The sequence below is a fragment of the Cetorhinus maximus genome, chromosome 17 (assembly GCF_964194155.1).
Source record: "Cetorhinus maximus chromosome 17, sCetMax3.hap1.1, whole genome shotgun sequence".
In the NCBI taxonomy this organism is placed as follows: Eukaryota; Metazoa; Chordata; class Chondrichthyes; order Lamniformes; family Cetorhinidae; genus Cetorhinus; species Cetorhinus maximus.
In genome coordinates this window covers 36513760-36534216 of record NC_135895.1, presented here as the reverse complement: position 1 = coordinate 36534216, position 20457 = coordinate 36513760, and the positions used below count along the sequence as shown (strand labels likewise).

At 39.6% G+C, this 20457-nt stretch overlaps 1 protein-coding gene across 5 annotated transcripts in view; it reads left to right on the top strand.

The window, feature by feature from the left end:
• rnf220a (ring finger protein 220a) overlaps positions 1–20457 on the top strand; it is a 514999-nt gene that overhangs the window by 266630 nt on the left and 227912 nt on the right. For all 5 annotated transcript variants that reach the window (XM_078560991.1, XM_078560995.1, XM_078560994.1 and 2 more), the window contains exon 3: positions 17971–18100. In XM_078560991.1, the coding sequence (XP_078417117.1) occupies positions 17971–18100 (130 nt within the window). The remainder of the gene's footprint in view (positions 1–17970; positions 18101–20457) is intronic.

Below are 20457 nucleotides of genomic sequence, written 5' to 3'. Positions count from 1 at the left end.
AGAAAAGTTGAGCAGGTTGGACCTATACCCATTAGAATTTGGAAGAATGAGACCTGATTTATTGAAATATCTAAGATCCTGAAGGGACTTGACAGAGGATGCGGAGAGGACGTTTTACCTTGTGGGGAGCCTAGAACTAGGGGATGCAGTTTAAATATTAGGGGTCTCCTATTTAAGACTGAGATGAGGAGAAATGTTTTCTCTCAGAGCGTTGTTAGTCTGTGGAATTCTCTTCCTGAGGAGCAGTGGAGGCTGGGTCACTGAATATATTCAAGGCTGAATTAGAGAGATTTTTGGTTTACAAGGGACTTGGGGGTTATTGGGGGGCAGACAGGAAAGTGGAGTTGAGGCCACAATCGGATCAGCCATGATTTTATTGAATGGAGGATTAGGCTCGAGGGACTGAATGGCCTACTCCTGCTTCTAATTCTTACGCTCTTGCATCTTGTGAAATGGCAAGCTAAATGTAAACTTCAGGAATACGTAAGTCAGCTGAAGGAGTATCTAATTTTAACTGAAGGAATACACTGTCCTCTCTTGCAGAGAAAGTGGACTTGATTGAAAACTTCAGAAAAGAAATGAACAGATTCTCAATTCAACGGAAGCAGAGGCAGAGGGGTCTAATACTATATTCTTGACTAAACTGTTCTACTGTGTTATAACTTTACAACCCATTCTCAACCATTCTTAACTGCTGTTGGAGAGAGAGCACAGTTCATTGCTCATTTCACAAATTGCAGAAAGGGTACAAACCCTTGTTGAAAAATAAAGAAGGCTACTTACTAGGAATCTTTTCAAAATAATTACCTTTTTTAAATTAAACTTTACAAGAGTGCTCATATTATTGGAGCATGTTAAGGTTAAAAATATTCAGAAATGCGACTACTGCTCCAGTTCTGCTTAATTTCCACTTTTAATGTTTTCTTAATTGTCTGATATCCTGAGGAGCTGAGGGGAAGGTCACACATCACCAAGTACTCACAAGCAACCTCAAGGTTGTGGCTTAAGAAGGTGTTGTTAAAAACCTGTATCAACAGTGCCTCAAGTGGAATTGCCTGGGCCCTGCCTATTCATTAGTGGTCACAGCTGTGCAGCCGTTCAATTACTTGGAAATAATAAGTACATTTAGTAGTGAATTAAATATTAATTAGTCTTCAGTGAGTTCCTTTTTAGCATTGGGAGCCAGAAATAGGATGTCTGGAGCATGGAGTTCCTGGTGCCAGAACGAGGAGAGACAGCGAAGTGTGCAAATATCTTTATTTGTTCTTACTCTCTCTCTGTTCCTCTTTTTATTTTCTTTCTCTCTCACTCATCCCAAGGTGAAAGGAAGGCAGGCTGGAGAGGAGAGGACTGGCATGATCTTGTGATTAAACAAAAGGATTCAGCCAACATGTGTAAAATTAAGTGATCAAGAGTTGATTACAGAGTATATTGATTGTGTACTGATGGATTAAATAGAGTCGTGATCTGGGTGAGATTCGAGGAAGAGAGAATTTACTAGTTAGCAAGGAGCTGCCGGCCCAGCCACAGTTCTTCATACATTTTTGGAATAAATCTGTGAAGAATGCACGGAATTATAATCGATTATCCATTTCTCAAAGTCACTTAAGGGGCCAGAGCAACGAGCTAAGTGCGTGGGGCGACAATTCCTAGTCCATATGCATCGTCATGTGTGTGTGCTGGAGGGGTGGAAACAGCAATGACCCTGCGTGCTGCAAGCTGATGAATCCATTTTCTTGTAGGAAATAGTTTTGACAATCCAATATCTGTGTTTCGATATGTGCCCCCCAGGGAAAAGACACTGCCCCAGTCGCCCTTTCAAATTATAGGCATATCAGTATATCACTATCCTAACAGGCTGCCCTCCAAGTCAAGGACATAGGCGCTTAACTGTGGTGTGAATAATTTTTTTTTATTATTATTTTTAAAGAGACCTTCTCTTAGCAAAACATCTTACAGGATTTTGAAATTGCCCTACAGGATCAAATTAGATCTTGTAAGACATAAGTCGAAAAAATGCTGCAAGATTTATAGTCTGCCTTATGGAACCCTACAGGATTTATCCTACAGAATATTCAAAATCCTATATAGGATTCGCATCAGTGTACTGTAGGGTATTATTTGTAAGCATTATCTATTTTCTTAAAATACCCTAATGATTTGAATGGACAAAATTGTCATTAGGAAATTTCTAGCTTCCAAGTGATAGTTACTGCTTGGAAGCAGCACAGACATGTTCAGAGACTGAAAGATGGCTTTAGATATAAAAACCTGCTTTTTCACAATGTTGATTTATTTTTTTCATTGTTTGGGTTCAGCTTTAGAAAAGCTTTATTCCTCATGGCCTAGGGTGAGGGGAGCACATTGTAATGACGTGTTGTGTTATGAACTGGGAGGAATGCAGGTTCAGTTTGTGATCTTACCCCATTTGTTTAATTTAACCGCAGCTTGTGCCTGACCTCAGCTGTTGTGACTTAGGGGCAAACCAGTTCTCAAGGAGCATGGAAAGAAGGCCTGCGTCACTCTTTGCTATTCAGTCATAGAGTCAGAGTTTTACAGCACAGGAAGAGGCCCTTTGGCCTACCGTGTCCGTGCCAGTCTTACTTTTGCTAATGCTCTCACAGTTAGAGGATGACTTGAGTAGAGGCTTAGGGCAAAGCTTTTTCCCAACCGCCTAAAATGTCTAATGTGGTTTGGCATGGGTGGGTCACGGTCTTAATAGAGAGAAAGATTTATTTAGAAAATATTTGGAAGGAAGAGAAATGAGTTAGATAAAAATTGGTACAATACAAATTGTAGCAGTATAATAATGCAGCTCTCCTGTGGCATTGCTCAAGGTGAGTAGAGAGTGGAATACTAGTATCATGGGTTATTAAAAGTGATCCAAAGGTTGGCTGTGCAAAGGAATCCAAAAGCCTTGGAAGGGAAGGCACGTAAATGTAATATTGAGTTGCAGTAGTAATGAAGTGTTAGAAGATGAATAGGAGCTTTTAAAATGGGAACTGAAGCTACTGAGAAAGGAGAATGACTAGGAGATGAAAGTTGGTGAATGTAAGATGCGATGGTTAACTCAAATTATAACTTTTTTACATTAGTTTTACAAGATCTTGAATTTTGTATGAGCTAATTATTGTGTTACAGGAATGGTACATGTAGGTGGCAGAGTGGGTGAAGAAGTAATGTGGTTGTTGATAGATTTTGCTACTAGACTAGCAGAGATAGGATAGTTCAGTCAATGAGAAGGATATCACATTTAAAGTGGGTTTGTGGTGCTGTATACAAGACTTTTAACTATATATCAACAACACTTACCTCTGGCATTACTTGTGATTTTAATGCTACATTAATGAAATAAAATTATTGCTTCAGGACACCAAGATTATTATGATGTACTTACATGAACAGTTACTGGATATATCACAGGAAAGGAAGGTGGAATATTTTGCGCAGCTGTGATGAAAGCATGCTTAATAATAAGGTCATGTGACAGAAAGGAGTGGTGTTAAAGAGAAATAATGCATTGCAAAGTGACAAGAATTTTACCTTTAAAGAAATATATTCCCAAACTGTGATTACTGCAAAGAACAAGTTGTTGTGACATTTCATCTGAAGTTCACTTTCATTCGATACTTAAAAAGTATCAATATTGATGATATCTGTTCCATTTTTATTAGCCTACACATATTTTCTTGTTCTGTGTAAGTGCAGTGTTCCATTAGCTGTAAAAGAGCTGGAAGCCTGTGCTGCCGACCAAGATATAGGCTAATATGGTTATTGTTGAATGTGAATGTGTTTGGTGTATAGAATACTTCAATGTGAGATCCCAAATTCATGTCCGACTTCTTCCATAGATTTCCAGAGACACGGTATTTGGTAGTAGTAGCAATAACTTAGTAATGGGCACCCAGTGAAAAGGTACATGTAGGAGAGAAAGTCTGAGAGCAAGAGGGACATCTAAGTCGGGGGTGGGAATACTACTTATTTCTAATCGAGGGCCAAAGTTTCTGTGTATGAAAGATTCATATCAGTGACAGACTTTAGCCTGATGCACATGTGAATCCGTGCTTCCCTTCATAAATTATAGTGCTGCTATGCTATACTTCAGTAAAGACAAAAAATTGCACTCCATCACCGTCTTGCCTGGCTTTTAGCGGTATTGATCATGCTGGTACCTAGTTTACTGAGGCAGTTAAGTGTGGCATCTTATTTTGCGCTGGGATAAATGAAAAGAATATTAGTACGCTGACTTTTCATCCAGTTTTATTGAATCTTTTGAGCAGCTGCCCTTTCGTGTAATGACATCGCTGACAGGGTCCTCATTAAGGCCCAGACAGTAATTGTGATGCATCTACTGTCCGACATTTTCATTGAGTTTTAGATCTATGGAGCGGTAGGATGTATGGATTCGCTCAGTTTCTCAAATTAATACACAACTCGATCCATCAGAGCCCCTTCCATGCTCTTTCATCTTCCCTGTCCCCAGAGGTCCATACGCGGTAATGTGGAGCATCATTCTCCCAGACAACTACACAATGTCTCTTTTCTCCTGCTCCTTATTTATTCAATGTTTCTGAGCAAACACGCCAGATAAAGTTGTCAGGCTTTATTAAAGAGGTCCCTGATGAAGTATTTATGAAAATCTTAATCAGCTACATCCAGTCCAAGGGGGAAAAAAAGGCAAGGGAGTGTGCTTTGAAAGAAGAACTTAAAGACAACAAAAACATTAATATAAAATTGCATTGATTTGAGATTTTAAAAAACCCTCTACATCCCCTGCTTAGGATTTCAGTTCAAACGTTTATGCTGCTTTAAATTACATTGCATTGAGCTTGTTTTTCCTTATTATGTGAGCTGGACATGGCTTATCCAGAAATGTTCAGATTTAAATATTTAAAGCTGAAAAACATCTTAAGATTTGTAAGCATTTTAACACATTTAAATTAGTGAAATGCAAATCATCAAAACACATGCTCATTCTTTTTCATACAACATTTTAGACAATGGTTTCTGTATATTTTATTTCTTAAAGGGGATCCGAACCATCAAAATATCTTTTTCTAAATCAAATACATGTAACTCATTACTGGTACACAAAATCAAATACATGCAAATCATTCTGTTTACTTCAGGTGGCTTTTTTGGCTCATGGAATATTTTTATTTAATTGCTAAGTGCTATAATTAAGTGACATCACCAGAAATAATGATTGGGAGGAGTTACTTTTTGACAATATTCTGAAAAAAAAAGGTGAACTAACAAATGCATTGTTGAAGCTGAATTACTCCTGGGTTAATGACTACCTCGTCTGATTTTAATTTACTGTCTTCACAATGACATGCTCAATAACTCTTGTAAGACAGATTCGCCCTAAAATCTTGTGATGTTACCCGTACCCACTAGGCATGGCTTCCATGTGCCTAGCACTCCATTCACTCTGTAAAAAGGATGGTAGGCAGGTGATGGTTTATTTTAAAATGTCCTTCCGCCCAGTCACCCACCGCCAGAGGCCACCTTGATTATCAAGTGCACCACAAAAAGGTCAGCCAGCGCTCCTCCCTAGAGCAGGTGGGTGTCTGATTTAAATTGGGATCCTACTGACTGTAGGGTCTTGATGCAATTTGGTCTGCCCGAGACTTGTCAGTTCTGGTAATCTGAAGTGTTATATACCTTTAAGAAGAATGTTCTAATGGAAGATCACATGATCTTAGTATCCAATAGCAGAGTAGCGTGGGCTACCTTAGTAGTCAGTAGTGAGTAGTCTAGAGTTAGAGTCTGTAACGTAGAGACAGGGTTTGAGTTGTAAGCACACAAGTGTAACTGCTGAGTTCCTTTGTAAGTAAATAGAATATGTTCTTTGAAAGAACTGTCTGCTGATCTACTCTGTCTATGGTACCAACTTGGTCATCCCGAAACAAGCATGCAATCTGGACCATTAGTCCAACTAAACTAGTGACTAGGATCTAACATTGGTCTTCCAGTGGAAAGAGTTGTCCATGACTGAGTTTGCAGACTGACACATTCCTAGGTCTATGATTATGTGCTGAGGGATGCACTAAAGGTTGGGGTTGCTGCTGCAAAGTAGGCCACTGTCTTAGGGCCCTTCAGCCGTAGTACACCAAGGCGCTGAAAACTGTGAAGAACCCTTTGGGCTATATGACATGTAATGAACATTGTAAAAATTGACTGTAATTTTAAATGTAGTAAGTAACACACAGTGTTGGAAGGAACAGAGTTGTCTATCACTTCATGTAATGTCAATGTTGAATGGTCAAGTAATGTACTTCTGTAAATTTTATGAATAAAGTATATCTTTGGAAAAATAAAGTAGGACCTCAGTGCAATTTTCCAGTATCAATGGACAGAGTAGCAGGTCTCTCCAAAAATGGAGCAGAATCCTTGGTGACACTGATTTTTGTGGAGCCAGTAATAAAAGTATTTAATTAGTTAACCAAATAATGAAAATCATTATCTGTTCCCTCCCTGCCCCATTAAAGTTTAGTTCCTGACTCAGCTCCACACAGGGGCAGTTGGGTTCCTTCAAGTGCCCCAGTCTCCTAATTGGCAAGCTGCCTGTCAGTGCTCAGTGAGTACTTGCAACTCACAGAACAAATTTAAATATGAGCTGACCAGGAAGAGGTTTCAGGCTGGTGCCATCAGGCAGGTGATGCAGTTTGTTCACTCACTGCTCATCTGTAATTGAAAACCAGCCCCGTTGTTTTGAAAATTCACCAACACCACATTAAATTCTTGAGAATTTTGCTGTGGGACACTATCATACAAAGGCTCCTACTTTGGGAGTGGCGTTAATCCTGTTATTTTAAGATAAGAGAGAGAGATTTCAGACAAATGCATTAAATGTTTGGTTGGTCATAATCTCCTGGCATACTTTCAAGGCCCATGTCTTTGTAAGTATGTTTTGAAACAGTTCCAGTTATTAAAACTTCCCTCTTTAATAAAATGTCAATAGATAAAAGTGAAAAACTGCTGGACATTTCATCAGTCTCTGTAGAGGTAGGTTTTACAGGTTTCGGTTTAAAGAATGCAAAATAGGAACAGCTGAGAACTGAAGCTGAGTGCCAGAGGACTATAAGTCCATACCCCAACTGTAGAGGCTCCAGAAAGATGGTCATCCTGATTTCCAGGACAGCCAACTCACGGTGAGTTTATTTTCGTTAATTGAACATGGACATATATTTTTTAAACTAATAATTGGAAGTAAAAAAATGAGGCATAGTCACTTCTGGACTTTGAGTACTCAGATCTCAAGCTGAAGTGGTTTGATTCAATATGTATATGCATGTTTACACACATACATTGATACACTATACGTCCACGCACAAATCTATATACATAAATTGTGATTATTATATATGGATTAAAAATATCAGGAATGCACTTATCAACTCTATCTCTTTCACAAAAATTAAATATGGAATATCGTCCGACAATGTTCTGAACAGGCTGCACTTAGAGCAATTTATTCAGTTTTAGTCACAATGCCACAAAAGATGACATACATACATTGGAAAGGGAGGAAAAGAATAACATTATTGATCTAAAGTGTAAAGGAGAAAGCAATGAAGAAAGATAAGAGAAATTAAGCTTTGCCATCTAGGATGAAAATGATTAAGGGTAAAAAAATCATCAAAATATTTGTTTAAAATATTATAGATAAAATAAACTCCAATTATTACTTTGAAAAGTAAGTCAAGAAATAAGGCCAGAGATATAAATTTGAAATAGTGAAAAATAAATTTAAACCCGATGTCAAGAACCAATTTTTTCTCAAATAAAGCTAATTGTCTAGCAGGGAAGGAGAGGCACATATTGTGGATTGGTTGGGATGTTATTACAGGGGAGCTGGGCTACTACAAGGAGGAATTTTGATGGGCCAAATGATCTTTTCGCATTGCTGAATTTTTTTTGGGAATCTTTGCACTGTCTTCCTGGAATAGATCACTTCATCGTGGATTTATAGCGTCTATATAATTTTTTTAATTAAAATTGAGATGTAAGAAAAAAAATAATAAAAACAAAAGCTGGGTTCTTGGAGGAGTGGATCCCTCTGCAAAGCAGGGTGTGTGGGAGATGATGTACTGCCGGATGGGATTATGCTAAAGATTGCACAAGTAGCAGATGGTGATCTGGTGAATAAAGAGGCTGGTGGAATGAAAGATGAGGACAAGCATGACCCTGCTGTTGTTCTAAGAAGAGAAATGGGGATGACAGCAGGAAATTAGGAAGATACTTTCAAAGGTCCTATTGACCACTGTTGGGAAGAAATGCCAGGTGAGAGAAAAGGAAGACATTTTAGAACTTCTGGAGCAGGAGGTGGAGTCATTGGAACAAAGGTAATGGATCTGATAAACTGAAAGGAAAAGATGTCAGTAAAAAGAAGTTTCTTGTGGGTAGTCGTGGGAGAGAGTGGACTTGTAATAGATATCTTTCCCCATCATTAGAGATAAAGAGAGTAAACTGGGAAGGAAAGGAAGAGTCAGAAATGAGTTAAGTGAACGTGGATGAAAATTTGACTATAGTTAATGAAATTCTCAAGATCAGAGTGAAAACAGAAAGCAGCACAAACAAAGTCATCAATGAAATGGAAACAAGGTTAGAGATGGTGTTTGAGTAGGACTGGAACAAATTATTCCACAAGTTCTACAAAAAGACAGGAAAAGCTGCAGTCCATGTAGATTCCTGTAATAACTAGCTGGACAACGTGACAAGTTGAGAGAGAAGATTTTTAAGGTGTGAGAACAAGTTAAGCCAGATAGAGGGTGATGTTGGTGGAACAGGTTGAGCCACTTTTTAAGTGGAGGACCTAGACATTGTCATGGGGAGGGATGTTAGTGTAGTGGGATTGTACATCCATGGTTAGAAGAATATATCTGGGGCTGGGGAAACCTATAATAGTCAAGGTGGCAGAGGACATTACAGGAATCGCAGTTGGCGAATGGAGACTACACAAGAAGTGAAAAAATAGAGTCAAGAAAAGGGAAAATTAGATCAATGAGGCAGGAGTAGAACATCTTGTAAAAATGCTTACTAATAAAAATATTCTTGAGCTACCAGTCAGTTAGGTAGTGATGTCATCCAGCTGTCAATCATGCCATTGAACTCACCTCGGTTTATAATATTTTAAATTTTATTCAATCACTGGATGTGTGTCACTGGCAGGGCCAACATTTATTGCTCATCCTTAATTTCCCTTGAGATACTGGTGGTGGGCTGCCTTCTTGAACTGCTGCAGTTGGTGTGGTAAAAGTACTGCACAATACTTTTTATGGAATGAGTTTGGGATTTAACACAATGGCGATGCAGGAACGACAATATATTTCCAAGTTAGGAGGGTGTGTGACTTTGAGGAGAACTTGTAGGTGGTGTTGTTCCCATGCACTTACTGCCCTTGTCCTTCATTTAGTTTGTCATCAGTTTAGAAGGTGCTGTCGAAGCAGCCTTCGAAGGTTACTGCAGATCATCTTGTATATAGAATACATTGGAGCCACTGTACTTCAGAAGTGGAGGGAGTGAATGTTTAAGGTGGTGGATGGGTTGCCAATCAAGTTAACCTGGATAGTGTCGGGCTCCTGAGTTCTGTTGGAGCATGCTTTATCCAGACAAGGGAGGAGTAGTGCATCACACTCCTAACTGGAGCCTTGAAGATTGTGGAAAGGCTATGGGGAGTCATGAGGGAGTCACTCACCACAGAATAGCTAGCCTCTGATCTGCTCTTGTAGCCACAAAATTTATTTTGAGTCATAAGGACTCAGAACGTTAACTCTGTTTCTCTCTCATAGATGCTGCCAGACCTGTTGAGTTTTTCCAGCACTTTTTGTTTTTATTGCAAATTTACAGCATCCACAGTATTTTGCTTTCAACAAAATTTATATGGCTGGTTCAGTTAAATTTATGGTCAATGGTGTTGATGGTAGGGGATCCGGTAATGGTTTTGCTGTAGGCTGTCAAGGGGATATGGTTAGACTCTTCATGTTGTGGATGGTCATTGCCTGGCACTTGTGTGCCACGAATGTTACTTCCACAGATCAGTCCAAGTCTTGTTGCATGCACACATGGACTGCTTCATTATCTAAGGTGTTGTGAGTGGTACTGTACACTGTGCAATCATCCAGCAAACCATTTCTGATCTTATGCTGTAAGGAAGGTCACTGTTGAAGCAGCTGAAGATCGTTGGGTCTAGGGCACTATCCTGAGGAACTAGCAGACTCAAAGCGCTGAATGTCCTGTTCCTGCTCCTATTTCTTGTGTTTTAATGGTGGTGAGGAGGACTTTACAAGGTTGACTGGGCTGGGTGTGCTTTTATGCCCAGTGCCTCAGTTGATGTCAGGTGGCGCATCTTGTTTTATTCTTGTTGTTTTTCATAGCAGTTTGATACAAGTCTATGGCTTGCTCGGCCAATTCAGAAGGTAGTTAAGTGTCAACCACATTTTTATGGGTGTGGGGTCACATATATATCAGACCAAATAAGGATGGTAGACTTCCTTCCCTAAAGGACATTTGTGAACAGGATGGGTTTATACAACAATGGTCACCATCACCGTTGATACTAGCTTTTCATTCCAGATTTATTTAATTAACTGAATTTAAATCCTCATAGTGGGATTTGAATTTGTGTCTCCAGGATCATTAGTCCAAGCTTCTAGATTACTAGTCTAGAAACAAACACTGTGCTAGCATATCCACATAAGCAAGGTAAATTCATCTTGAGACGTTTTGGTTTTGAGATCCAACCCTACCAATTTAATTTACAAACATTACCATTGACTTACCATATTTATAATGTATTGCATCACCTCCTTAATAATTTTAATTTTCAGTTTATAATAAGATTTCGGTTTGTGGGCCTTGGATCTCTAAAATGGTCTCTTTGTACAGATTTTTTTCTCCGAGCGGAAAATATCACAATATCAAAACTCTGTACTTATTTTAGCATCCTAAAGATCAAATTTCAAATTTACCAGCAACATTACAGCATTAAAAAAAAAATCCATGTCTGAACATTGCGATTGCAGTTGGACTTTAAAGAAACTCAATTTAAGCCATTACTTTGAGGTGCCGGCTTGTCTTCTCCTTTCTCCATCTGATTTGCTCAGTAACAATTGCACTGACCAATTCCATTAACCAGAGCTGTGCAATTCATTGTACAGTACTGTCCTCGATGTACCAGAACAATTCTGTCGTGTGCGTGGTGGGGGAGGGAAGGGGAGAAGAGAGAAAAAGTGAAAGAATAGTTAACTATACAGTTGTCCACCGAGGGAATTATTTGATCCCTGTGGAATGATCATCAATCACTTAACTAAGCATTAATGAGGAATAGTGCCTTGTGTATAATTTGCCAGATCTCTTGAACATCCACAGTCCTTAGGAACAGAATGTTGTCTTTTCGGTTTTATGAAATGAAATTTCAAGTTAGAGTTCAGAATGGGGGTTGAGCTTTGAGGATTAAATGGTCTTTCACGTGGTTATTTGTTAGTTGTAGAAGCACTGCAATGAGATGTGATGGATTGATTAAATGTTCAGGAATAGACTTAACCCTTTTACAGCTGTACACTCGACTGAATGTCTCCAGGGTGATGTCCAAGAATCTCCTCCCCTCTATTTTGTCTGTTTTCCTGGTGGCAGCAGACAAAGGAGAATGTGATTTTCTGAATGCTGGTTTACTTGCAGCGCAAATCTAGCAGGCATCATGTCCAGCTGATCAATGACTATTTGGCATAAGCCAACTCAGTTGGTTTGTAGTTATCTGTACAAAAAAAGTAAACTATAGTTTCAGCAGCCACATGCAAAAGTATAAAACATTCCACTGCTTTTTCAAAATCATCATAACTACTTCTAGACCAAGAAGACAATATAAGGCCTCAGGGGTTCACCTTGCAAATTATGGAAAGCAGAAATTTGGTAGGTGAGGGGGAGGGAATTATCTAATTAGAGATCACCTAATTTTGGTGGAGATCACCTTAATTTTCATAATAAAGGCATTTTTCATGAGTTTCAGAGAGGAAGTTTCACATTACTCACCCTTAACAAGTGTGACTATATCAACAAAATGCATGCCGTTCTTAATGATGGGTCCGAATTCATATCCATTGGACCTGCCACTAAGCATGACCACACAGCCTTGCTCAAAAGCACGTTACAAAAACGCTTGTTGGACTTGTGCAGGAGTAACAAGCTGCCTGGTGGTATATATGATAGGGTTCATCCTCACGGCTTACTGCATCCACATAGGAATGGGCTGCCCAAGACACACAAAAGTAATGCCCCTTTATGCCCTATCTTATCTGCACAACATAAATTGAACAAATAGTTGAGCGAGTTGCTACAACCAGTTCTGAGCAAGTTTTCCACATACACGGTTAAAGATGTCTTCACCTTTCTGAAAACCATAGAGGACTTGCATATCGTTAGCAATGCTGTGGCCATGTGCTCGTTCGACATTGCTAGTTTATTCACAAATGTACCGCTCGAGGAAGCCTTAGGCATTTTCACTATGTCACTATATTCCTAGCAATCTAGACATGCTGTCGTTGCCTGAATCTGTATTCATCGAACTTATGAACTCAGCAACTCGCGCAGTTGAGTTCAGCTTTAATGAGATCATGTATGCCCAAATAGATGGTGTTGCCATGGCGTCCCCTGTAGGCCCAGCTCTCGCCGATATCTTTGTCGGTTTCCAAGAGTAACATGTCTTCAATGGAATGACGCCTAGCCTCCTACCCCATGCTTACCATGTAAGCTTGATGCCAAAATAGGGCACAACAAAGCTACCCTGCAGGATAATGGCTACTCTGATCAGATCGTTGCTCACCTTATATCGCACAAACTCATGAATGGATCTAAGGCTGCCACTTTCGGTTCCAAAAAGCGCCCAGTCTACCTCTGATTACCCTGGAAAGGTAAGCTGTCTCAAAAATTTGAGCAACAGGTGAAGCTAGCTGTTTCACGCTGCTACTATGCAGTAGCAACATGAGTGGTATTCTCCACCAACAGGATGCGGCCGTCAAGCCAAAAAGACTTTCTGCCTACCACACAAATGGCTAATCTTGTGGTGGCACAGGCAGGAAGTCACCCTCCCCACCATTACCTCATGGGGACGAAGGTCTGGGCACCACATTTAAAGGGCATCTGGACAGCCCCCCCCCCCCTTCCCTTCCCCCCACTTCGTCTGCCTCCCCAGTCCAGCCTTCACTCCACCCTTCCACCCTGCCGTGCCCTTCCAGCCTTCACGCAGTTTGTGCTACCGGCACCCAATGTGAGTCAAGTTGTGAACGGTCCCCAAGAAAGCAAAAGCAGTGTGTACCCACCTCAAAGTCATGGAAGAAGTCAAGCTCACCAGGTGCACACCACTTAGATGCAGTCGTAAATATGAATGTTCCAATTTCTCACTAGCGGGGAACTTAATTTGGAGGGGGAATTTAATTTCAGTGAGGTGGCCTTTTAACGAGCATGCATGACATGCTGATGCATGCAAAAGGGCTTCCCGCCATTGCTCATCAGGAAGCTCGACCCACCTTTAAAGTCCCGAGAACAGAATTCCTACAGTTCATCCTGCTGTTGGGAAAGAGATGTTTGGGCTCCTGCCAAATTAAGCTCCTCCGCCTGCCACACTTCCTGCTGCTAGCAGGACCAGAAGATTCCACACTTGGTATTCTTGCAAATCTGTCCTGATGAGTGCAAGACATAAAGCTTAAACGGCATGTCTCTTTTTTTCAGTGATACTTGAGTTCTGTACTACCAAGCAACTGTTAAAAACAAATATGTCTATTCAAACAATGATTCAGTCATTCCTGGTGACAATCCTATATTTTGACCAGTCGCTAATGCTGTTTCGAAAACATGTTTTGGAATACCTTGAAACAATTAGAAATACTCTGTTCAGACAGAGGAGTCACAACTTTAATTTAAGGTGTATTTGGGCAGGGAGGATGTGTTGCAGGAGGAAAATCAAGGACCCCTCAGCATGAAGCAGGGTTCTCTTAACTTGTGGGCCTCATGTAAGCAGCTCTACTCTGTCTCTTGCTAAAAATCAGTCATTATGGGGCTTTGGCTGGTGGTGGACTGCAAAAATTCGGGCAGAAGTTGGGGACCAAAGGATAAAGTCCCCTGCAAGGTAAATTAAGCAGCTGTGGGGAGCCAGGCCAAATGCAGGCAGAGAAGTTTTGAAGCAGGAGTCAGGGGAGGTAGGCCCAAAATGACCTTCTCGGGCTAGGAGGAATGCTGCTGTTTCTCTGACCGAGGAGGAACCTTTCCAAAATTAAAAAGCACTTAACCTGGACCTCTTCTGGCCCGGAGCCACGAAATCTGTCAGATAGGTAAGCGTGGTCTCTCATTGAAGGAGAATGAAGAAATGGAGAGTTCAGCTTCTCTTTTTGATGGCTCTGGCACAATTAGAGTAGAAGCTAAAACATTTTCATTGCACTTGAAAACTGTATGGTTTATAGACTCTATCTAAATCTAGTCTATATGCTAAATCTATAGTTCAAATTTGAAAATTTAAAATTGCAGTAATTTTTCTGATACGTTTTAGGTATTATCTGCTATGATTTACTGCTGAGTATAGGCAAAGGAGCCCTTCAAATTCAGAAATTCTTAGTGCTGGGTCACTGCTTTAAAAAAAAGAAATAGATCAGAATAAAGCCCAGTTTAGATTAACTCAAATTCCAGTGAAGCTTTGAAAATCATGGCCACAGTAATGGAACCTAGAAAAACAATCTCAATATGAATAAGCTGAATTGAATTCAATTTCAATTTGAATAAAGTTTAAATTAAGCTGAACACTTATCCAAACTGATGAAAAAATTAATTGAACTTTGCTCCAGTTTGTTATAAAATATTTAAAATCATTTTTAAGATACTTGATTTTCCCCTCTCTTTAACGACTTACCCTAACACCACCCTCATTTCCCACCGCCCCCCCTCACCACACCCCCCAACCCACTTCCCATTGACTAAGATGGCAAGCAAGCAACCTCTTCCTAGACCTGACAATGCTATTCTTGGTATAATGCATTTTGTTGTCTCACTGGCTGATTGTTTCTCCTTCCCTCTTTCCTTATGGGAAGCATCTGGTTTTTGCTCGATGCCTTTACTCGGATACAATGGCCAGGATCAGGAACTCACAAGGTGGAAAATCTCAGAAATGTATCTGTACCTCTGCTTATCATATTGAACACTGCCCCAGCTGCCTTCCTCTAGTACATTTCTGATTAAGTTCTTATTAGTCACTCAACTGACAAAAATTGTATAGTGAGACCCTATCTGACGGATCAGAGCTTTCAAAAGATTTTGGCTCAAAATTTATCTCTGGAAGGTTGCAGATTTTTGTTTAATTTTATTTGCGTATCCTAGTGATTAGAAGAAATCCTTTGTCAATAAACACCAGTGTGCGGCCAAGCTGCAGTGAATATAAGCGTCTGCCATGTGATCAGTAGGTGTCAGGATGCTTAGCTTGTTAATTGCTGACCTATTAATAAATGAGTCTTTAATACAGTACAACTAGAGGCACGGGATGAGGCCAAGGGTGGAGACAGCTGTTTACGTGACATCTGTTTGTGCTGGTGCATGGCCGTAACAGGATTTCCCTGCTGGAAATATGTATGCTTTTTTTGGGAAGCAGTCACTGTAATTTGTATTGTTTGTGGAAAGTCTGGTGACAAAAATAGAAGCAAAAGTAATTTCTGGCTGAGATCGGTTTTCAGCTCTCTCCAGTCCTCTTTTCGAAATTAGACAAAGTAGTTTCTGACTGTAAATATTGTCAGTTATTTTTATAAGAGTAAATTTATTGCTATTGTCTGCAAACTCTTCAGTATATCTTATCAGGGATGGAAAGGAAAGTGATAGAATCGTGTTCACACACTTTTCCCTCCCCCCCGCCCCTCCTTTCAATAAAATATGAAAGGCCTGTGTACTGCAAAATTCCTGTCCCTCTGCCCTTTTAATTGTACAATTCTGTCTATAATTGAGTGGCTTATAGGTATTGATACCATACTGTAATGCCAGATATTTGGTGACTCATTAGACAATGAGAGCTGAATGGAAAGTTTAATTACCAAAATTTGGGAACTATCAGCATCAGACCTTTGAGAGTTCACTGGCTGAGCAGCACAAATACATTTATTAAAATGAGACAGTCAACTTAGATTTAAGCCTCTTTGCCTGAAGTTTTATTTTCTTCTATGATGATGTTAGCTCATCTATTCGGCATCCTCCTTCAGAACACACAAGCTTTTGGATTTCTCCATGTCATGCAATCTTGTGCCATGCTGATGGGAAGCACTCCTCTTGCTAGTGATGCCATTCTTTTCCTCCTTTCTCTGATTTTGACTTCCGTTACTGCTTCAGCACCTAAATGAACAGTAGCCTATCAACTCTACATGCCCCTCTCAGTCAGCAGAATGGGATATCCAGGTTGCATCACAGAGGTTCCAGTTAAAATCCACAAACATAATTTAAATCAGTTGTTCCAGTGCAGTAATATGAGTTGCTTTGAAATAATGTCAATTGGAATGGAAATCTGGTTTTGTCATTGGATGAAAGGACACTTCGACGATTTCTTTGCAAATTGATCACGCCTTCCCTCAATCCAAGTGCTCGGCTGACCCCAAGATACCTTTGGGAATTATTGCATCTTATTACTCCGATGACCCTGAACAGCCCCATACTTCTTAAATTTTTGGTGCATTTATTCATTGAAATGCTATTTTTTGTGTTATTTTGTTAATTCAGTAAGGATTGTAATAACAGTTTACTTAGAGCCATAAATATACATTGGTAACAATAACTAAGCTGGAAAAGTAAAATTCTTAATTGACCAGACTAAGATAATCATCTATCAGCCAATGACTGCCAAAATGAAATGTATTAGGCAGATAGTTATTAAAGGAAATGTGTGCTTTTCTGAATTGATGCATTGTTCTAGAAGTTACAAAGGAAGTATCTATTTCCTACCGGCATTTTTTAGTGACTCCTTGTTGCTATGTTCCTTCTTTTGAAGCTCCTGATTAGCATGTCTCCTTACAGTATGTGTGGAATGCTACTGTATAAATGGATAGCATGAGCTCCAACCTCCCTTCTCCATTCACAATCCTGCTGCAGATCTTCATGATGCTCCATTACAAAGGCCCAGTATCTCCTCTGCGCACCAGAGCGGTGTCAGGACAGGACTTCTACTCAGTGCCACAACCTTGCCATGACCCTTGCCTATTTTCCTGGCTTAAGGATCATTCTGTAACCATAGCAGTCTTTGGCAGTATTTCATCAACAAACAAACTGCTGTTCCAGACGAGGAAAATTCCAGTGGAACTGCAATGAAATTGCTGCTACAGAACCAGAAGAAGCAGGTGAAAAGTTAAAAAGGCAGTAAGACCCTGGGGATCTGACTTATGTTTGCTGTTAGCCTTTGGTTTAGGAACACAGCTTTATGCGAAGTTCAGTGTCCACTGCAAGGTTGTCTTCCCCCATAATTAGCTGCAGGGTGCATCAGAGATTACTGCCACCCCTCTTTGTGATGGCTAGTGCCTATTTTTACCACTGATATGAGTGTGATTATGGAGGAAAGTCCAGTTTAAAGTATCCACTTCCAGTTTGTCTCTAACCAGTAGTCTAAAGAGTAAAACATAACAGAGGATAACAGAGGAATGCTGCTCAATGTATTGATACCTCTTTTTATATATATTTTTTGTTTGTTCATGGGATGTGGGCTTCACTGGCTAGGCCAGCATTTATTGCCCATTCCTAATTGCCCTTGAGAAGGTGGTGGTGAGCTGCCTTCTTGAATAAAGTAATGGCCCATTCAGTTCATATGCAAGAAAAAGCTTGACAAGTAAATTGGTACGGTAAACTTAGCCTAGTTTTGTTTTAAAAAAGGGGAGGATGGAGAAGCAATTAAATTCTCAATTAGTGACTTCTAATGTGGTATATTTGTAATAATTTTTGTGTTATTCTTCTAACCAGGTAAGAAGAAAGCGACCCTGTATGATACTCAAGCCCCAATATGCCCCATCTGTCAGGTACTGCTCCGTCCAAGTGAACTGCAAGATCATATGGAACAGGAACTGGAAAAACTCACTCAGAGCAACACATGGTATGACATCTTTACCTTTTTACTGGTGGCAAGGGCACAACATTAAAGAAACTACACATACACACAGGGAATAAAAAAATTATAGTGAACTATCATGGAAGCAGGCAAGCTGATAAGATTTACACACAGATTATCTGTGTTGTCACTGGTGATGGAGTGCACATGCACCCAGTCACTCAGGCTGTGTTGGGGTTGAAATGAACATCTATTACAGATGAGTTAAAGACTTGGCTTCGATGTGCTCCTTTCAGTGCCATTTATTGCCTGCATTTTTTTGGTTCACTTGTTCTTTTTTGTATTTCCTTACTGATTTGTTTGGGTTAAATAAAACTTATAATTTACGGGATGGAATGGAAGTGTTCCACCATTTTTATTTTGCATACTATGGTGTACAGAACACAAACCACTTATTTGCATGAAATGGCTGTCTGCTGACAAATTTGTTAATGGCTAGTTTTAGTGTTTTAACTACTTGATTTGGTGTAGAGAACAGAATGACATAAAGTGATATATTTGCTGCTGAGCTGGAGAACTGGCTGCGATTCAGAATATGAGACTATAGCATAGTTGTGCAGATTTGTTTTCAGAGGTTACTTGTGTTTACATTCCATTGACAGTCTGAGAAAATAGATTTTAAATTGATCAACAAATTCTGTTTGCTACAGACATAAATTGTGAAAATCTAGACATCCAACTGGCTAGCTTAAATTCACGTAGGCAATGAAACTGTCCAACCAAACATGCCTCTATTGCCAGGGCAATCTGGTGCAAGATATAAATTTTATTTATTACATGTCTATTAAAAAGACAGCTGTATTGAATCAGAACACCAATATCTTTTATTGTGTTATATAGGAATTAATGCTTAAGTTATCCCTTAGCTACCTAACTCAAACTAGTAACTGAAAAATGGGTTCTGACCAATATCCTGTTTGGCCAAAACTCCAGTTGTTAAGCTCTAGAGAAAGCTTTATGAATGCTTGCACAAAGTCCGTCACCCGGCGGTTAAAGTTTAAATGTTTTGAGACCATGCTTGAATTGACTAAGCATTTAAATTAATGTTGAGTTGGTTTAAAGAGTGCTCGGGAGGTCCAAGGGAACCCCTTGGGCATTTTTAAACCTGGCTTGACATCTTGCTGTATTTACATTCCCTTTGGTATCAAACTGAAACGGGTTGAGATTATCTTCTCCAGAAAGTCACACAGCACCTTTCTTAGGTTTTGACCAAGATCTACTCTGTAACTTTAGTTTTGATCCAAAGTGGAAAGGTTTTTTCAAAAATAGAAATGATTATAAAAATCTAATAAAAAAGCCAGGCGAGACTTTTAGTTGAAAAGATGTTTTTACAAAACAGTAGTTTAATTTTCGGAACCATTTCTGTTAGAAAATATCTACTTAATTCTGATTAACATTATTTGAAAGAAATTAGAAGATATGTCAACTAAACCAGGTGTTGTACTGCTTTTTGTTTGGGTTCTTTTCAAAACTTCTAACCTAAGATAGTTCTAGCTGTCATATCTTAGATCAGTCTCACAAGTTAATCCCAACTTCCCGTATATAAAATGAAAGAAAATAGAATTTAAATTTATACAGCACCTTTCACATTCTCCAGACATCCCAGAGCTCTTCACAGTCTTATGTTTGCAAGTATGGCAGTCAACATATGCTCAGCAAGATTCTCTCAACGTCTCCATTTATATTATTAAAAAAGGTTTGTGAAGAACAAAGGTCCTAACACCAATCCCTGCAGGATTCCATTAGTAATGAGTGTGCACCCATAACCACTATCATTAATAATATTCTTCTGCTTATAAGAATTCAACCAATTCCTTATCCAACCCAACATCTGCCTGCCACTCCCATTGGACTCTGTTTATTCAGTGGTTTATTTTGTGGCACCTTTCAAAAGTCTATGAAAAATCTAGGTAAATGCTATCAGGCCTGGGTTACCTACATCGAACATCCAAGTGACTTCCTCAAAATAGTCAACCAGGTTGGTAAGACATGACCTTTTTGTTTGTGTGTCTAGTTACTCCTACTCTATCCAGTACATGCAGAGCAAATCTAATGATCCCTTGTAGAAACTTGCCAATAACCAAAATCAAGCAACCAATGGATCGGATCAAAGCTCTGCAATAGTGCCACAACCAGTTATGAGTGGTGTTGGATAATTAAGCAACTAACAGGAAAAGGAGTCTCCATGAACATCCCCATCCTCAATGATGGCTGACCCATGAGGGCAAAAGACGAGGTTGAATCATTTGCAACTATTTTTGACCAGAAGTGCTGAGTGGATGGTCCATCTCGGCCTCTTCCAGAGGTCCCCACCATCACAGAAGCCAGCCTTCAGCTAATAC